At 39.8% G+C, this 16861-nt stretch overlaps 1 protein-coding gene across 1 annotated transcript in view; it reads left to right on the top strand.

Annotated features, from left to right (window-relative positions):
- KIF26B (kinesin family member 26B) overlaps positions 1–15231 on the top strand; it is a 288079-nt gene extending 272848 nt beyond the window's left edge. Inside the window, exons 13-15 of the mRNA XM_032683581.1 lie at positions 5903–6105; positions 7087–7237; positions 8808–15231. Coding sequence (XP_032539472.1) covers positions 5903–6105; positions 7087–7237; positions 8808–8956 — 503 coding nt within the window. The 3' untranslated portion in view covers positions 8957–15231. The remainder of the gene's footprint in view (positions 1–5902; positions 6106–7086; positions 7238–8807) is intronic.
- Positions 15232–16861: the final 1630 nt, after the last annotated feature.

Below are 16861 nucleotides of genomic sequence, written 5' to 3'. Positions count from 1 at the left end.
TGGGTGATGTGCATCTTCCGTGGAGCATCTCCCAGATTACTTGTCAACCTGCCATGTTGCAGGAGGACTGCTTCCTGATCTGGTTTCAGCAGTGCTCATTCACCAGCTCTAAACTGCCCTGAAAAGCTGCTCCTTTTAAAACAAGACAGTAATTCAGAAAGCAAGGTTAAGAAATTAAATGGGTAGATAGAAAAAAAATTAGGAGTTTGCTGTACAACAGCGTGTTCCTTATACCAGTACAGAAGCAGCATATCTAGTATAGGTATGGATGGAATACTACAAAAAAGGGCTGCTTTATTCCTGTATACAGGCAGCAGCGATTTCTTGCCTCAGGTGTCCTTGTATTTCTTATGAATTCACAACAGTGGGATTGCGTAAAAGTCAATACAGAATATGGCCTGAATTATTTTACAATGACGTGGGCATAGAAAATTTTCTTCTGAACAGTGTATCCTGTCAGTATTTCCTATTCTGCATGCACCTATTGGGTGCAACATGGTCCTTCCTATGAAATCTGTGTAATCTGAGTTGTCGGGATGACTGAATGCTATTTAGATTTTCTGGAAATACACACCTGGATTCTTTGATCTTTGGAGTACTAACCTCAAGATGGGCACTCTAAATATTTATGGTGAAGTCCCCACACCCTTCAGAGGGGCTTTCCACTGGAAAACACTGGCAGTGTCTGCAGTAATCAGGAGGGGACCTGTGCAAACTGTGTGAAAATCTGAGGAGTGAATGTGCTGGCTATGTGCTCTGCACTAGGCAAAGTGCACTATAAAATAAACTAGGATAATGGAGGTCAAAGGATTGGGAGGAGTTGGTTCAGTCATGGACAATTGCCCATAAGGGCAGATCTCATTAGGAAATGAGAATGAGAGACAAAGTCAGCATCATGTTTTCAACTCAAACAAAACAGGAGTCCTGTTGTCAGACAGTGAGGAGCAGCAGGAGGAACAGGACAGATAATCTTTGCTGGTAAACAAACAATTTGATGCTACAATTGACATTGATGCTATTGCTATTGGAGGCACAATATTTCTTGGAAATTAAGGTACACAAGGAATGGTGGGAGCTTAGGGGTACTTCTCTAGTTAGCCAGGACTGGTTTTAGTAATTGCCTTGGACTGTCTGGTGAGAAAAAAACAAAATGCTGAAAAGCAAGTTCTGTACAGAAAGGCAATTTTACATCCCATAACATTAAGTGCTGCATGGAATAGCTTTGGCTGCACATCCTGCCTTTGAGCACACACTATAAACTTCTGAAATGATGTTATATCAAGTTACAGTTTCATTTTCTGTTTGAAACAACTTGAAATTTCTAGGACAGCCATTGTTTTGAATCCCATTCAGATGTATCCTGCTTTGAAGAGATATGCATCACACTGCTTTTCATTAAAATTTTGTATTTGCAGTTTTTACCTTTACCTTTTTCACAGAGAAGATGCTCAGTGTGGAGTGTGTGCTTGGAAAGCAATCTAAGGGGAACACTTTAAAATATACAGTACTTAAGCAAAACCAGACTTTTTAAAGCTTCTGCCCTGGTAAACACTTACTTTTTTGAGCACACAGCCTTATGCATGTTGGCAATTTTGCTGAGGTCAGTGTGTCTTCTTATCCTTACAGTTACCCTTGGTCTGTATTTCTCATACTTTAAGGCTTCTCTGAGCTTGTCTTTTCTGAAGCATGTTCCTTAAGTGCCACTCTTCAGTCAGATCTGCTTTCACACCACACACCTTCACTGCTCTGCTAGTCTCTGTACCTTAAATGTAACCTGGCCAAACCTTAACTTATAGCTCAAGGTAGAGCAACAGATCTATTGCAAAAGCAAATCTTGTATCCTGCACATTTTGAGGGCTATTTCATAGCATGGTTATTCACACTCCAGATAGGTTCAGAAGTGTGGATAAATTCAAACTAAGTGAAAAACATATCCTTCAAGATTACATGTTGCTTTACATGCTGCATGGTCATAAATGAACATGTGGTTATTCTGCCCTTGGTTCATCTTACTGGATTTATTTAAGATTGATTTTTGGTATAAATTTCTTTTTTGAATGGAGAAATTAATCCCATTTACATGGCAAGAGGGTCAGCCAGTTTGCTGAGGGGCAGAGGTGGGGCAGAGGTGTGAGGGACATGCTGAGAGCTGCTCCTGTTGAGCTCCCTGGCTGTCCAGAGAGCAGTGTGATATAATTTCTACAAAGCATTTTATTCATTATACAGTCAAAATTGATGAGATCCTAGCTCCATCAAGTGCTCCCAATAAATTTGGGACTTCAAATGTGTATTTTCTATATAAAGGGAAAACTGTATTAATTTTAACAATTTAATTGTTGTGTCTGTGTGTTGTTACGGATGAACAAGCTGTCAGCTGCTTTGTGACACTCATCCTGAAGCTTTGCTTTGGCTGTACTGATCCCAATTAAGGTAACATCAGAAAAAAATCAGAGGCTAAATGGAGATGTCAGTGGCAGGAGTCTCTTGTCAAAAGACAGTTATTTTCTGTACCTGGGCTAATCAAAAGCCTATTAATTAGTGGATGTTTAGAACAAACTAGATCTTGTTTTGCCTTACTGGAAAGATGAAGATCTTTCATTTCATTTCCCTTAAAAGCACTCTAAACCTCAGATAAATCATCCTGAGTCAGCATTCAAGGCTCAGATAAAAAGACATCTCTCTTTCTCTTTCCTCTCTGCATCTCACACAGTTGTACCCACTTGGAGACCTGTGTCCCAAAGGAACCCCTGGGCAGACAGTGGGGAGTTGGGTAGCCTGTGGTGGCTCTGCCCTGTTGCATTGCCTCAGTGCACCAAGAGCCAGCAGCTCTTTTGTTGTAATAAACCATTGGAAATCCAGGCGTGAGCTCTGACCAGAAAAATACAATGAGTTAATGTCTCCTGCCATACTGTAGTCCCCTCTGCCTCTCCACCAAGGGGTAAGCAAGTGCTGTTAAATGAGGCCTCAGGTTGGATCCCTCCTTCTAGACCCCAGGCTTCTGTTTCTCATTGAGTCAAACATATATGGATGGGAACTAAATGCAAAAATATTTACCCTCATCCCTGTACTTCATACCCCAGTGACATCTGTTTTGCTTTGCTCTAAGTAGGAGCATGATGCTGTTCTCATAGCAAGGTGCGTTGGAGCCATCCACCTGCATTCCCAGAGAGTCTCAGACCTGGGCTTTGTCTCTGGGCAGAGATGCAGTTTTTCCAGTGGGGTGCTTTAAAAGTGCCTCATTGCACAAGAAGGTGATGTTAACAGCCACAGTGAGGAAAAGGGGAAGAAAATCAAACATCACAGAAAAAGGCACTACCTTAGTCATAATTCAACCATGCGTGGAAAGCTGGGCAGAAGGAGTTTCCACTCTGCTCAGCTGCTTCCTGGAAATACTAGACCTAGTCTGTAGGCATGTCAAGAGAGGAGGTGTGACCACCAATGTGGAACAGAAAATAAAAAGAATTAACAGCACTCAGTGCATTAAACAGGAGGTCAGATCTGATGCTTGTAGATATTGCGGGGTCTAAAAGTTGAGAAACAGCAAAGAGATTACTTTTACACTCAGATAAAATTTGAAAGACTGCTCCTGTGGGACACCAAAACCCTAAAAAATATTTTAAAATGTATTTAATACCTGAATCCTTTTGCTCTTGACTATACTCAGTGCCCTTCCCATCTAAGCAAGTGAAGGATTTGTTCCCCAGGAGGGCCTGAGCCTGTTGCAGGATCTATTCCTACATGTAACGAAATTTAATAGTCTCACTTCCCTTCAAGTATGCAGCTGCTCCCACCATTTGGTTACCTTTCTCTAGCATTGCTGGCAAGAGTCACCCTTAGCGTTACAGTTTGTTGAGGTCTTCCCAAACTGTATTTCTCTCATTGTTTTCAGTTTTTATCTATGGTAATGGGTCAGGTCTTGCTTTTCCTTTTATCAAGATCTGACTCTTCTCTTGATCAGGCAGTTTAATCTAGAGATTAACTGAAATGTATTCAAGGTAAGTGAATACTGACATTGTCTTCCAGTGACTGGTACTACAGATCTAAAATAACTGGTATTTGTTCTGGCATGAAGATTTTGCTGGGCTGCAGTTTGAGTAGTAAATACAACTATTATAGGTGTCACGGGATGGGCGGTCCAGATCTCAGGCTGTTTGGTATAAAACAGCCTTGTAGAGCTCCCTGACTACACAGAGCTCTCTGTCCATCAGCTTTGGCTGTGCTCTTCTTTTCTTGCATCCAATTATCTCAGATGAATTCAACTAAAAACTCTGTAGACTACACTTTACAGATAGACAGCAAGATAGACCATTCTCATCTATTTTAGAGCTAATATTTACAGGTTAATTATGGGTCTTTAACTGCTGGTTTCTAGCACAGACTGCTGCACTCAGAAATCATGGGATAAGATGTGATAGTTCACAAAATCAGCAGAGAAACAGACTACCATGAATGAAACTCGACAATGGTTTGTTAGTGGCAAATTCAGAAACTAGGTAATCAATAGATATTTGGAGGTTTTTGTTTTGGGTGGGTTTTGTTTGGTGTTCTTTTTTTTTGGCTTTCATTGAAGCACCAAGTTGACAGACATGTTGAATCTATCTGCATTCAAGTCTCAATAAATGTAATGCGGGATATTCCTATAAATGGTTTTATCTTGTTTTTAAAATAAAATCTGCATAATCATTCTGCATCTCTTCCCTTCTGGCATCACTTTTATTCTTGCAGCCAAGAGTCAGTTAATAGTTTCATTCAAACTTGCTGGCTCCAGCTTTTGTTTTTGGCTTCTCCCATCCCTTCTATTCCTACTGCCTCCTAGGGGAGACATTGCAGGAATTGTCAGCCGCAAATTTTTTTTTTTTTTTTTTGTAAACCCATCCATCGCTCTGATTGTGCTAAACCAAGCAAGGAAATGCAGCCAGTTGTTTTTCTTTTTTGTGTGTCTGTTTGTTCTTTCTTCCAACAAACCTCATGTTCAGCTTTCTTACCCCTGCTGTTAGGCCAGTGACGTACATTTTCTTCCTTGCTTTACCTTAGGCCCTGACTTGGCAACTCACATGGCAGATGCCTTTTTCAGTGCTCTCATCCACTGCACTGGTATTATAAAGCAGGATGGGTGTGCCTGAGCACTGGTATTGAAGCAGGCACAGTGACTAACCTGCCTGCCAGCCTGTTCTTGCTTCTGTCTGGCCCATCATCAGTGCCGCAGAAAGTGTGTAAATGGGAAATGTTTTAGAAGAATATTCTACTGAATGGAGACAAGGCTAATGTGAGTCTGGTGGCAACCACCAAGCTTGGATGTACTTACTGCAAGCATTTTTGTCCTCTCTACTGGCTTTGCTGCTTTAGTCAGCCTACAGTGTTATTATGCAAAGAACTAGATGGTGGTATTCTGGCACTCAACTCTAGGATAGTGAAAGAGCTTGGGTATCACAGCGCTTTTTGTACTGTGATTAAAAAAAACTAAACCCACACCTCTCCTGGAGGTGGTCTTTGCAGAGGCTGGCTAATGCTTGTCCTTCAGCTGTAAGAGTCAGTATCAGTAAAGAGATAGGAAAACAAAGCTGTTCCAGCCTGCTGCTCTGATCCTTCGTTGGCACACCTGTACACACCGAGACCTAAGCAAAGGGGAACAGACACAGGCTCTGTAAACTTTAGGGTACTTATGCCCTCTGAGTATCAAATCCTGGAGTCAGATACCAAAGAATACATGAGGATCTGACTCATGGGGAGTGGGTACAGCACATTGCAGCTACAGCTCCCATGGCTTCCCTGGGTTTTCTGTCCGTTTTCTTCTGTGCGCAAAAAGGCTAAACATATATAATTTGTAGATTTCTCTGCAGATGGGGCAGAAAGGAGAGGCAGTAATGCTGCTAACATGCTATGGCACTTTCTGCATTCGCAGGTTCACAGAGACGGAGGCTTATTCCGGCTTTATCACTGGATACCACTTCCCCAGCAAGGAAGCCTGCCAACAGCCCCGGGGTCCGCTGGGTGGATGGGCCACTGCGAAGTGGGCAGAGGGGCCTGGGGGAGCCCTTTGAGATCAAAGTCTATGAGATAGATGATGTGGAGAGGCTCCAGCGACGGCGAGGTGGGGACAGCAAGGTGAGTGCAATCTGTGTAATCTCCTGGAGTGTGTAAATTGTAAAGGTCAGCTCTTGATATGGAAGATTGGGAGGAGTATCTGAAGTTGAGTAACTGTGAATACAGGCTTTATTATTATTTTAAGGCACTTTTCCTTCCTACCTCTTACCACTTGTTTAGGCAGTTTGTGATGTTGTTCTCAGACATGGTTTTGTTTGGAGAAACTTTCCGCGGTGGGTTTTCCACTGCACTTCACCCACACAGCAGATTTGTTAATAGAGAAAAAAGTGGAATAGTGTTGAGACCTTCACACAGGCTTGAAGGAGGATAGTTCTATTACTGGAATTGCTTCCAGACTGGCAAGGGTAGCACAGCCTTCACTGTGGAGTCACTTGCTGCATGTCTCAGAAGTCACATGAGGCCAGGCTTCTTGTCTGCAGACAGCACTGCACCCTGTGCTGTCACTGTGCTCCATATCTTTACAGAAAATATATCATCTTTATTAATGATTGTGGATTACTAGAGCTTTTCGTAACACACTGCCTTTGTTTAAGGATATTTTAAATTGCTACCAGTTTTCTATTTTAAAATATGACTACTGTATTTCTTATGTGCCAAGCACAAGGGTGTATTTAGGCTTTTAATACAGCAAGCAATGGATTTTCTTATCCCAAAAGCTCAGGGTTTTTTTAGCCAAACTCTGGTGATAAAAAGCAGAAATGTTTTACCGCAGTTAATCTAATTTCAAGATGCTGCCTGTTATTAATTATTATGGTTTATTATTAACTACCATTGCGAAGTCTCCAAAGCTCACTGATGGAAAACATCAAAACCAAACAAAAGCAATAAAAATAAAAAAGATGATGGATTTCATGCATATGCTTCCAGAATAAATGGCTCATTGTCAGTATTATTGATTGGAAGATCATTTCACTGAATGGATCTGAATATTTCTTCTCCTCTTCATCTATTCCTTCCTTGCTTCTTTTTCCTGTTTGGCAGGAGGTGATATGTTTTAATGCCAAGCTGAAAATCCTGGAGCATCGCCAGCAGAGAATTGCTGAGGTCAAGGCCAAGTATGAATGGTTAATGAGAGAACTGGAGGTGACAAAACAGTACCTGATGCTGGATCCTAATAAATGGCTTAGTGAATGTAAGGGCATCCTTTTTTTGCCTGGACTCATAGGTTTCCTTTGGTTTATATAATGGGGGTGGGTGGAGGAGAGCAGAAATGTGTGGTAAGAGAGTGAGATGTGAGCTACTATGTTTGTGAACTAAAATGAACCAACATATAACCTAAGAGCAAGTTTTAGACTGATTGTATTTCTAGAACTTGTTCCTATAATTCTTATTAAATGTTTACAGGAGAACTGAACAATCCTTTCTGCCTGAGAGCTGAATGTTGAAATGGTACAGCATTCTAGTGGTGGATATTGCCATTGGTAGATTAACATTCACGCGTTTCAGTCCACAGCTCCTGAAAATGAGATTTTTTTTTTTGGCCTCAGATCACTCAAACGTATAAGCAATATTATAAATCTGCTCTTCTACCACAAAATAACACTGTGAAGCAAACTTTTCCCTTGGCACCAGTGGGCTTACATGAAAAATGAATTTGGCCCATTTTTTATAACTATATATGTAAAGTTCAGAGAGCTTAAAGATCATTCACATTCAAATGAAGAAGGGCCTCAGCACCTCAAAGGAGAAAAACATAAAGAGTGCTGTGGTAGTTATACAACAGTTTTTAGTCTGAGCAAGCAGACAAGTTCATATCAAAAAGTTCTAGAAAAAAAGCCACAATATGCAATTTATCTAGGATAACGGCAGGTAGCAAAAGGAGGCTGGCTGGTGTGTTCGCTTACAGCATCCTAACTCTTCCTTTGACAGTTGCCTTAAGTTGACCCTAGATTGGTACATCCTTCAAAACAACCACAGTATAGGTTTCAGGAACACTATTAAGGAAAAGAAGTAAAAAAAGACTGTTTTAAAGAGAGCAAAGAATTTGCTATACAGTGCTGTTCACTTAGAGTGTGATGCCTTTGCTTCTGATTCCAGGGTGGTAAATGCAGAAAGCCTCAAGGATTGCAAAGACCTCAGGGACTAGATAAGATGAGAAATGCTGGCCCAGACAATATATCTCACACTTGGCTTCCGTGGCAGCTGCTGTTGGCTGGTCTCTGGCAGCATATGGGCACATGGAGCTTTTGATGTGTATGCCTTCCCTTGCCATGCTTGAGTGGTCTAGTGAGAATCACATGGAACAGAGAAAGGTGGGAGGAACAAAGAGGCTAGGGATTGGTTTCTAGTTCCAAGTTCTGAATTCAACAAAGGAGTTGTCCTCCCAGGACAGAGCAGCTATTTAAAGCTTCTTCTGGTCAGGAGAATGTGTGAGAAAGTCAGTACATGCTTAGTGCTCAACATTTGCTTAAGGGTGATGGAGTGTGGCAAAAGCCATCTGCAGCTCTGGTGAGGATGGCAGAGCATATTGCTCAAGAAAGCATCCTATGCAGCTTAGAAGTATTTTTCACAATGGGTGAGCCATTGTGCCATTTTAATAGCCATTAAGCAGAAAAGGCAACTTTTAATGACAATGGCAAGGCAGAGGTAATAATGTTGTATATTGATGGGTCTGAAGACTTGAATTAGTTCTGACTCTCCCAACAACAATCACTGGGGTTTTTTTTTTGCTTTTCCTATCTGTATGGTTTTTTCCCCCACAGTTGATCTGGAGCAGGTATTTGAGCTGGATTCTCTGGAGTACCTGGAGGCTCTGGAATGTGTGACAGAGCGTTTGGAAAACCGTGTCAACTTCTGCAAGGCCCATCTTATGATGATCACCTGTTTTGACATCACCTCTAGGCGCCGATAAAGTATGAACCTCAAGAGAATTTCAATGTGCATCTCTACCATCCTCCTTTTCCCTTCCAAGTTGCATCCCAAAGACAAAAGAATGAGGATGAAGGTTGGAGTCAAGTCTCAACTGTGTGTATGAGAGATTTGCTATACTATACAGAGGTCTAGTATTAGAAAAAAACGGGACAAGCATGAAAAATGGAGATATAAGGTTGTTGATTCTCTTAGCCTAAAAGAGCACTTTGAGGAACCTTTAAGGATATGTCTGTAAATAAGAACTGCTGGCAGAAGACACTTCTTTCCCTGCATTAGCTGAGGAAGGAGAAAAGGTGGTTGTAGGACTTCCACTGAGAGGTTCATTAAAAGAAAACCTATCCAGAAAAACTGTTTAAGTGCCTTGCAAATCTTTATTATCCAAACATTTATGTTCATACTTTATTGTGTACAGATGGTGCTAGTCAAGAAAAGAAAAAGGAAAAAAAACAAATACACTTTTGAAATGTATTTACAGCTTGTTTTTCTCTTGGTGTTTTCTCCTATTTCAGATTTGCTGTTTCTAGGTAACTTGTGTTTGTAGAGATATTTCCTAATCAGTACAACATATGAATAAATGTTAACTGTCTTTTCTTGTTACCAGAGTAAGGCCACTCAAAGAGAAATTCAGCTTTCCCAGATGACACAAAAGTATTTCTAGCAGAGAGTAAAATTTGCTTATATGTCTTCTGTACTCTCTTATATGCTGGAGAACACAGTAATTTTCCCACCCTGTAGATTTTGCAATGTATGAGAGAGGAGAAGTGACATTACTGTGAAGTAAATATCTTTTCAGTTTGATCCAACCCCCCCAACTTGTTTTCTTTTTCATATTTTTTTGCTTTGTACTGGCTGGAGTTATGAATGAGGAGGTACTTTTATCCTAACCCCTTTTTCTGGTGCTAATAACTTGCTGAAAAATTACTCTTTAGGCTAAATGTCCCAACAGTTATCAGTCCAAAAATTAGTGATTTCTTTCTTCAAGCTCTGACTGATAAAATTTACCTTCACCTCTTTATGACATATATCACTGCAAAACATGTTTTGGCAGCTTTGGATCCCTGGCCCAGTGTGTCCATAGTCACAGACATACCTGAGAAGCAGGTATATGTGGAAGTATATGTGGAAATAAAGTAAATGAGTAGATATAGCACTTCAAGTATGTTGGCTATGGCATCTGCTTCACTAATCCTCCAGTACGTGAAGCCATGGCAAAATTCACATTGACGTCAAAAGGACAGGGGCCTGTGCCTCAATGCACATCCAAATGTTTTACTAGTTTGCCTTTTTATCTACAAAAGAGTATGTGGGAAGGAAAATCCTTTGTGTTTTTATAAACAAATGTGCAAAATCTGCATTTTAATTACATATGAGCATGAAGAATTATTTTGTTGAATTAGGTTTCTTATTCCTCTGTATTGAAATAAGCCTATACACAGAAATTCCTGTTTCACATACACTTGTGCTACACTCCTGTTGCTTATGAGGAAATAAGAGCCTCATTTAATATATACTCAAAATGCATCTACTACTGTACTTACGTGCAACTTTTCTTTTGCCTGCAACATCACATTAATGCTATCTTACAATATCCCAAGCAACAAGTTCCAGTGGAAAAACAATACTGATAGATTTTCTCGTGGTTAGGTGGAAAAAAAAAGCTTTTTTAAAAAATAGAAATAAAATTTTTATAGTTTTATTTTCATTTAGTAATAACAAATCTTATTAATTCTATTACCCTTGTCACTGGATTTTGTAGAAGATTCTTCTTACAATCTATAAAATTACTTGGAGGGCAAAAAAGGTCCTACATGTAAGTCAGTTTCTACTCTCTTCCACACCAATTTCCTATCATGAAACTTTTATTCCAAGTAAGAATTAAAGACATATCCCCTTCTCTGTCAAAGGGAAAAACCACCACCACCACCAAAACCTCAAAACCAAACCAAACCAAAAAAAACCAGCTGCTGAGAGCCAAGGAAATCACCCCTACACACAGTCTGGGACTTATACAGGAGTGGTGATGTTTCTATAAATCAAGTGGACACATTTCAGAGGTATTGTAAAATATCTATTTCATGTAATATTCCTCATCATCATTAACTCAATTATTCATTGACTCTAGATTCGGTACTTCTGTAGATTGGGACGCATAGAAAGCAGCATGTCTACCTAGCTATTACTTAAAACAGTAAGAGCATATGTTCACTCTGTTTACCATGATAGACCAAAATTGATTCCTGAAACCAAATGGATTATACCAAGGATGAATTCTGCGTACTGAAAATTATGTACTAATTAGCAGAATCATAGTACTTACAAATATTTTATTTCTGAGGACCTGACTGAAGTGACCATTAACACTCCCATTATATACTGGTATTCATATCCTAAAATCCATACTCATCTTCTCTTTCTTGACTTTCTGTCATTGCAATTCAGAATTTGCCACTATGTTTTTAAGAATTGTGATGGCTTAATGGAAAAAGAGGAATGAAAAATTTGCAGAGATTTGAACACTATAAAATGTTTTCTTCTCAAAAGTAGCTTTTTACTTCACAATTTATATTATTATATTTCAAATATCTGCAAAAGAGGTAATTAAAAGCATCAAGACCTTATTATGCAATGGATCTTAGTCTGCAGTAGTCAGCATTTTACGGAAGACCCATACACTTCTGCAAGTCATCCAGGAAGTCCCATTATTTAAGGAATTGCCAGCATAATGCTGGTTTTATGTTAATTTTTTAAAAGGCATCATGTTGCCTAAAATACACAAGGAACAACATGAATGTAATGCTTAATCATTTGCACATTCAGAAATCAATCTTATTTCCCTGGGACAGCTTTAGTAGCGAACAGCAGTGTTAATGTAATTAGGTTTGAAGGTTAATTCTTTGTTTGCATGTGTGACAGGAGATCACAGCTCTTCATTGTCGGGTTGTGTGACAGCTGCAGAACAACACTACTGCTCCGTATTCCCACCACTGTTCTCCAGCACGGGCAGCTGTGGGGCAGCTTGAGGCTTATTCTGGGAACTGCTCGTCTTTGCATATGTGCGCCTTATTCATACAAGGGACAGAAGTTGCTTTATAGCAACAAATTCAAGTGTAGCTTTAGACTAGAGACTTTGGCTGCAATATGGATTCAGACATCCTTCTGGTCTGTGTGAGCTCTTGCAGCAGGCAGAAAGCCATGGGTCACAACCCTGCTGGCTCCAGGTGCTGCGTCCCTTTGTGTCCTAGAGGATATGGGAGAGCCCTAATGGTGTGTTTATCATAATGACACAAGTCTTTTCTCTAGGCATGCATGCCTTGTATTTGCCTCAAACTGATTCCTTGTCAATTCATTCAGATCTGAGCAATCTGAAGTATTACTTTATAGAGAGACAAGGAAGCAAACCAGTACTTGGGCTCTCCTTTCTTAGGTCTTTACTGGGCCTCTTCTCATCTCACCTGTGCTTGTAAAACTGAAGCACAATTGTGTTAAGAGTCAGGAGAGTTACAACAGTGTAACCTTCCCATAGCGAGGAAAAGGAAAATTCATCCACCTGTCTTTTTTTTTTTTTTTTAGTATTTACTCTGCTGTTATATTGTAGCAAAATATTCTCCTCTTACATATTTGATATCCTCTCATTTTGCATAAGGGCCACACACAGAGCTATTGCTGAACATCTGCTGACTTTGATCCAGTCTTGGAGTACCCACTGCCATAAAACATAACTTCTGAAATGTGCAGGTACATAAAACAGTAAGTGGTAACAAGCAATGGCATGATCCTCTGGCATGAAGCAAGCTAAGTGAGAGTTGCAGATAATGTGCAGAAAAGGATGAAAGATATAGAGGCTGAAAACTGGGAGTGATACTGGGAATAATGCTCACCAAGTCTCATGCTTGCTCACAGGATAGGCTCAGTCCATCTTGAAGTATGGGAGATTTAATTTTTTTTTTTCATTTGTCTCGATACTATGGTATGTCTTAAAAATGGGGACTATTATCTGTGGCATGGAATTCAAATGTGATGACAGCTGAAGAATACAGACTCTTTTACAAACATTACCTTTTATAAATGTGATTTTGTTGCATCTTTCTTATGAACTAAAAATAATTGTAAAAACAAAGGGTATATATATACAGAGAAGTATATATGCAAGCAGTCTGAGACAGTCCCCACACACATTATTGTGGGGAGGTGGCATAGCTGTTCACAAATGGTAACACCACCACTCCCCCTTCCTCCTCCAAGGAGTGCCTACAAAACCTTTCTCCTTGCATTCACCAGAATGAAGGTGACTCACGCCACACTACAGAGAAAACTTATGCTTGAAACACTTTTAAGGCCTGCTTTAAAAAGTCCTTTCTTCCCCACCTTCTTCAATCTACAAAGCCAATTGCTGCAGCTCCCATCTAGAGGCCTGTAATAGTATTCCAAATGAATTACTCTATATTTCAGGGTGTCATGGATTTAAGGCAAGATATTTTACAATCTCAGCTGTTAAGTACAACAAATTCTGCATATGTGTGAGGAATACAGCATAGTTACATCAAGTGAGAACCTGGACTCTTGGTGGTCTATGAGATCAAGCTTTCTGTCTAGTCCTAATAGCTTTAAAATTATAACTTGAAGCTTCTTCACTGCAGAAGGAAATCCCATTCTTATAAAACAGAGGCTGAATGACCCTCTGATGCCAGTTCATATGATGGGAGGGATGGTTGCACAGCATCAGGGATGCAGCAGCTCTCTGCAGAGATCAAAGCATTGGTATTGTTAAACACTGATAGGAGTGGATGATGACCATATGGAGAGGCACTTTTTCTCAATTCCGCAGATGGGTGGCATACCTTGCTTAATCCTGATGTCCTCATGGTCTTTGATTTGTTACTCCACAGGCTTTTGCATTGGCAGCACACAGCAGTTTCTGAAAACACAAGGCTGGACATTGCTAGCTATCATAAGATTTGAAACAGGTTTCCAAATAACTATAGCAAACAAAACTGTGAATGATTTGTCAGTGCAAAGTTAATAATCTCTCTCTCTCTCTCGCATTTATTGTGTGCTCATCCCAGGGTTATCAGAGTTTCCATACCTGCTCTTGCAAATAATAAACCATTTTATTATTGTCTTTATCTTTCTTCTTTCTGCTTCTCAAGCAACCTTTTGAAAAAAAAAAAAAAGAAAAAAAGAAGAAAAATCTGTTTCCCCTGAAAACATAGCACTCTTTTACTAACCCAATTGAAGTCAATATGGATTTTGCCACCAACTTCATAAACAGCAGTCTCATGCTCACTTATGCAACATTTTGAAGCTCACAAAGAGCATGACAATTCTGCAAAGAATGGAGGTACTGAAAGTGAAATAGTAGCATTCAGCCATAGTATTTCAAACTACCTTCAAATGCTCCTGGACAGGAAATAAAACACAACCCAAATTTTACTTTGAGTGGTCCTACTTAAGTATTGAGCGAACTTTATAATAATGGTAATAAATTGGTGCTTGAGGCAGTTTCAGCTATATTACATATTCTCTATATAATATAGATATGGATGTATTCACCCTCTATATTGTATATGTATGTGTGTGAGTATTTACATGTAGCACACATACATATATGTTTTATGTATGCATAGATACTAACTTTTCTACGTTTTACTTCTTTCCCTCCCATAGCTGAAACTGCTGGTTACTAACATCCACATCATATTCTATGTATGAAGGATATAATTTATTTGTAAACTCAGGATGTTCTTGTTTTATAGAGTTGCTTGTATTTTATAATTTATTTACACATGATGGTTGGAAATGCTTATCTAAGTGCTATGCATTGCAGTGTATGTTTGCTAAATCCATTTCACTCTGTCTGTGGCTATGTTCTTTCTCATTTTAATAGTGGTATAAAATAGGGCTAAGGAGGAGAGAAACTGATAGATATAGAACTTATGCTGGTCCCACCAGTGGGCAATTCCAGAAGAGGCTGTATCAGTGGTAGATATATATATTTTATCAACTAAATTTTATGGGGAAAAAAAAGAAAGAACAGCATGAGGATAAGTTCAAAATGTGGAAATTCACAGCCATTTTCAAGTTGGTCAACAAATGCATTGAGCCTTTTGCCATTAAAATTGTAAAGTTTATTGTTTGCTGGCTAAAAAATATCCTTTTTGTGGTATCTGAGGTGTGAAACATTGTCAAAAATATGATGTCTGGAAAAAAAAATTCAAACTATAGTGGCATTAAATGTTTACTTTTATCTTACCAATATATCTGATTCTTCCTCCTGACTATTTCACTTTGAATGAGAAACTTTCATTACATTTCCTACCATGAAATGGCAGATAAGAAGGTGCTTTTAACCCACAGGAGGACATGCAATTATAATAGTGAGAGTAAGCAAGATTAAACCTGAAAATAAAATGACCGAAGGGGTTCTACCAAGCAAGTATTGCTGAGAAGAAAATTTGCCAGAAAACAATCAGGAATTGCACGGTTCAATAGCAATGACAGAAATATTACAAGCATCAGAGCACCATTAACTTCTTCCCTGCTGCTGTCCAGAAACAGACAGAAAACATGGTCACCGGCCTGAATTAATCAGGCTTTTACATAAGCTGGTTATGCATATGTGCCTCCCCACATCAGCAGGGATTGGTCTGTGTGTGTGTGAGCAATGGAAAAATCTGAGACCAAACAAATTATGTGTTCTTAGGCATTTCTTGTAATCTCTAGGAATTCTGTCAGATTTCCCTTGGCCACCATGCAGGTACGTAACACAACATAGGAGTTATAAAGAGTTTGTGTCTTGTGTCAAGACATGCTTCTTTCTCAGCCAGGCAATAGTGGCAGGTCCAGCTGACTCCTGAGCTGCTGCTAAGGTGTACACAATATCTTCTTGCCTTCAGCTCACATTTGTGTCATTCCCTGTTGTTTATTAAGAGGGCGCCTCACTTAGAGGACTTAGATGTAAATATGCTCTCTCTCTATGGGCAAATATCATGTGCCCACTATCACCTGGGTAAGCCCAGATAAGGACACTGGTCTCTTCCGATTGGAAGGAAACAGCAAACCTTACTTCTTGTAGGGAAGGGGGTGAAAAAAAAAGGAAATAATTTAAAATCTCTTTTAAGACAATAATCTGTGCTGGCAGATGATTCCCTCATATCCCCTACTTTAGGGGGGGCATATTAGGGTGCTAGGCATCTAAATGTTTGTTTAACAGTTTGGTAAGAATTTAGTATAGTCCTTCTATCTTATTCTACAGCTCAGTGGCAGAGCTAGCAGTCACAGAGGAGAGATGCAGTCATTTATGGTGACCAGTTGTTACAAACGAAAAGTATTGAAGTGGCTACAGAGGCAAAGGCTGATGGTGGGAGGAGAGAATCTTGTCCTCCCCCCTCCACAGCAAGCCCTGTGACTGCAGTACTACCTTAGCTGTTGCCCCTGGGCCAGTGAATTTGCATGTTGTGCCACTCCACAGTAGCTGTAAATGAAGATAAACAGCCATTTCTTTTGTCTGTGGGCTGCTCAGGATAGCTCTGTTTTGCTCTAAAGAGCTAAAAGGCTTATTGCCTACTTTTGAGGTAATTTATCTTCATTGCTGTTATCATGCAGCCACATCAGTAGTAAGAAACCCAAAGCGCCTTACAGTGACAAAAGCAGAAAAATGGGTTAGTGCAAGTCCTAACCTGTGTCTAAGACAGAACTGATGATGAGGCACTCTAGATGAGCTGGAAACAAAATCAATTCACTCATGATCTGATCTTGAGCCTTACAGGCCTCACTTAAGGTTTGGGGCAAGACAGCAAGGAAAGGTTTCACTCGTGGAGGGAGATCAGGGGCTCACATCTATCAAAAGGCTGAGGCCTGCTTGAAATCGTTGGTGCCTCTTGTAAAC

The sequence above is a fragment of the Chiroxiphia lanceolata genome, chromosome 3 (assembly GCF_009829145.1).
Source record: "Chiroxiphia lanceolata isolate bChiLan1 chromosome 3, bChiLan1.pri, whole genome shotgun sequence".
Taxonomy (NCBI): Eukaryota; Metazoa; Chordata; class Aves; order Passeriformes; family Pipridae; genus Chiroxiphia; species Chiroxiphia lanceolata.
This window is presented reverse-complemented; position numbering and strand designations above follow the sequence as displayed.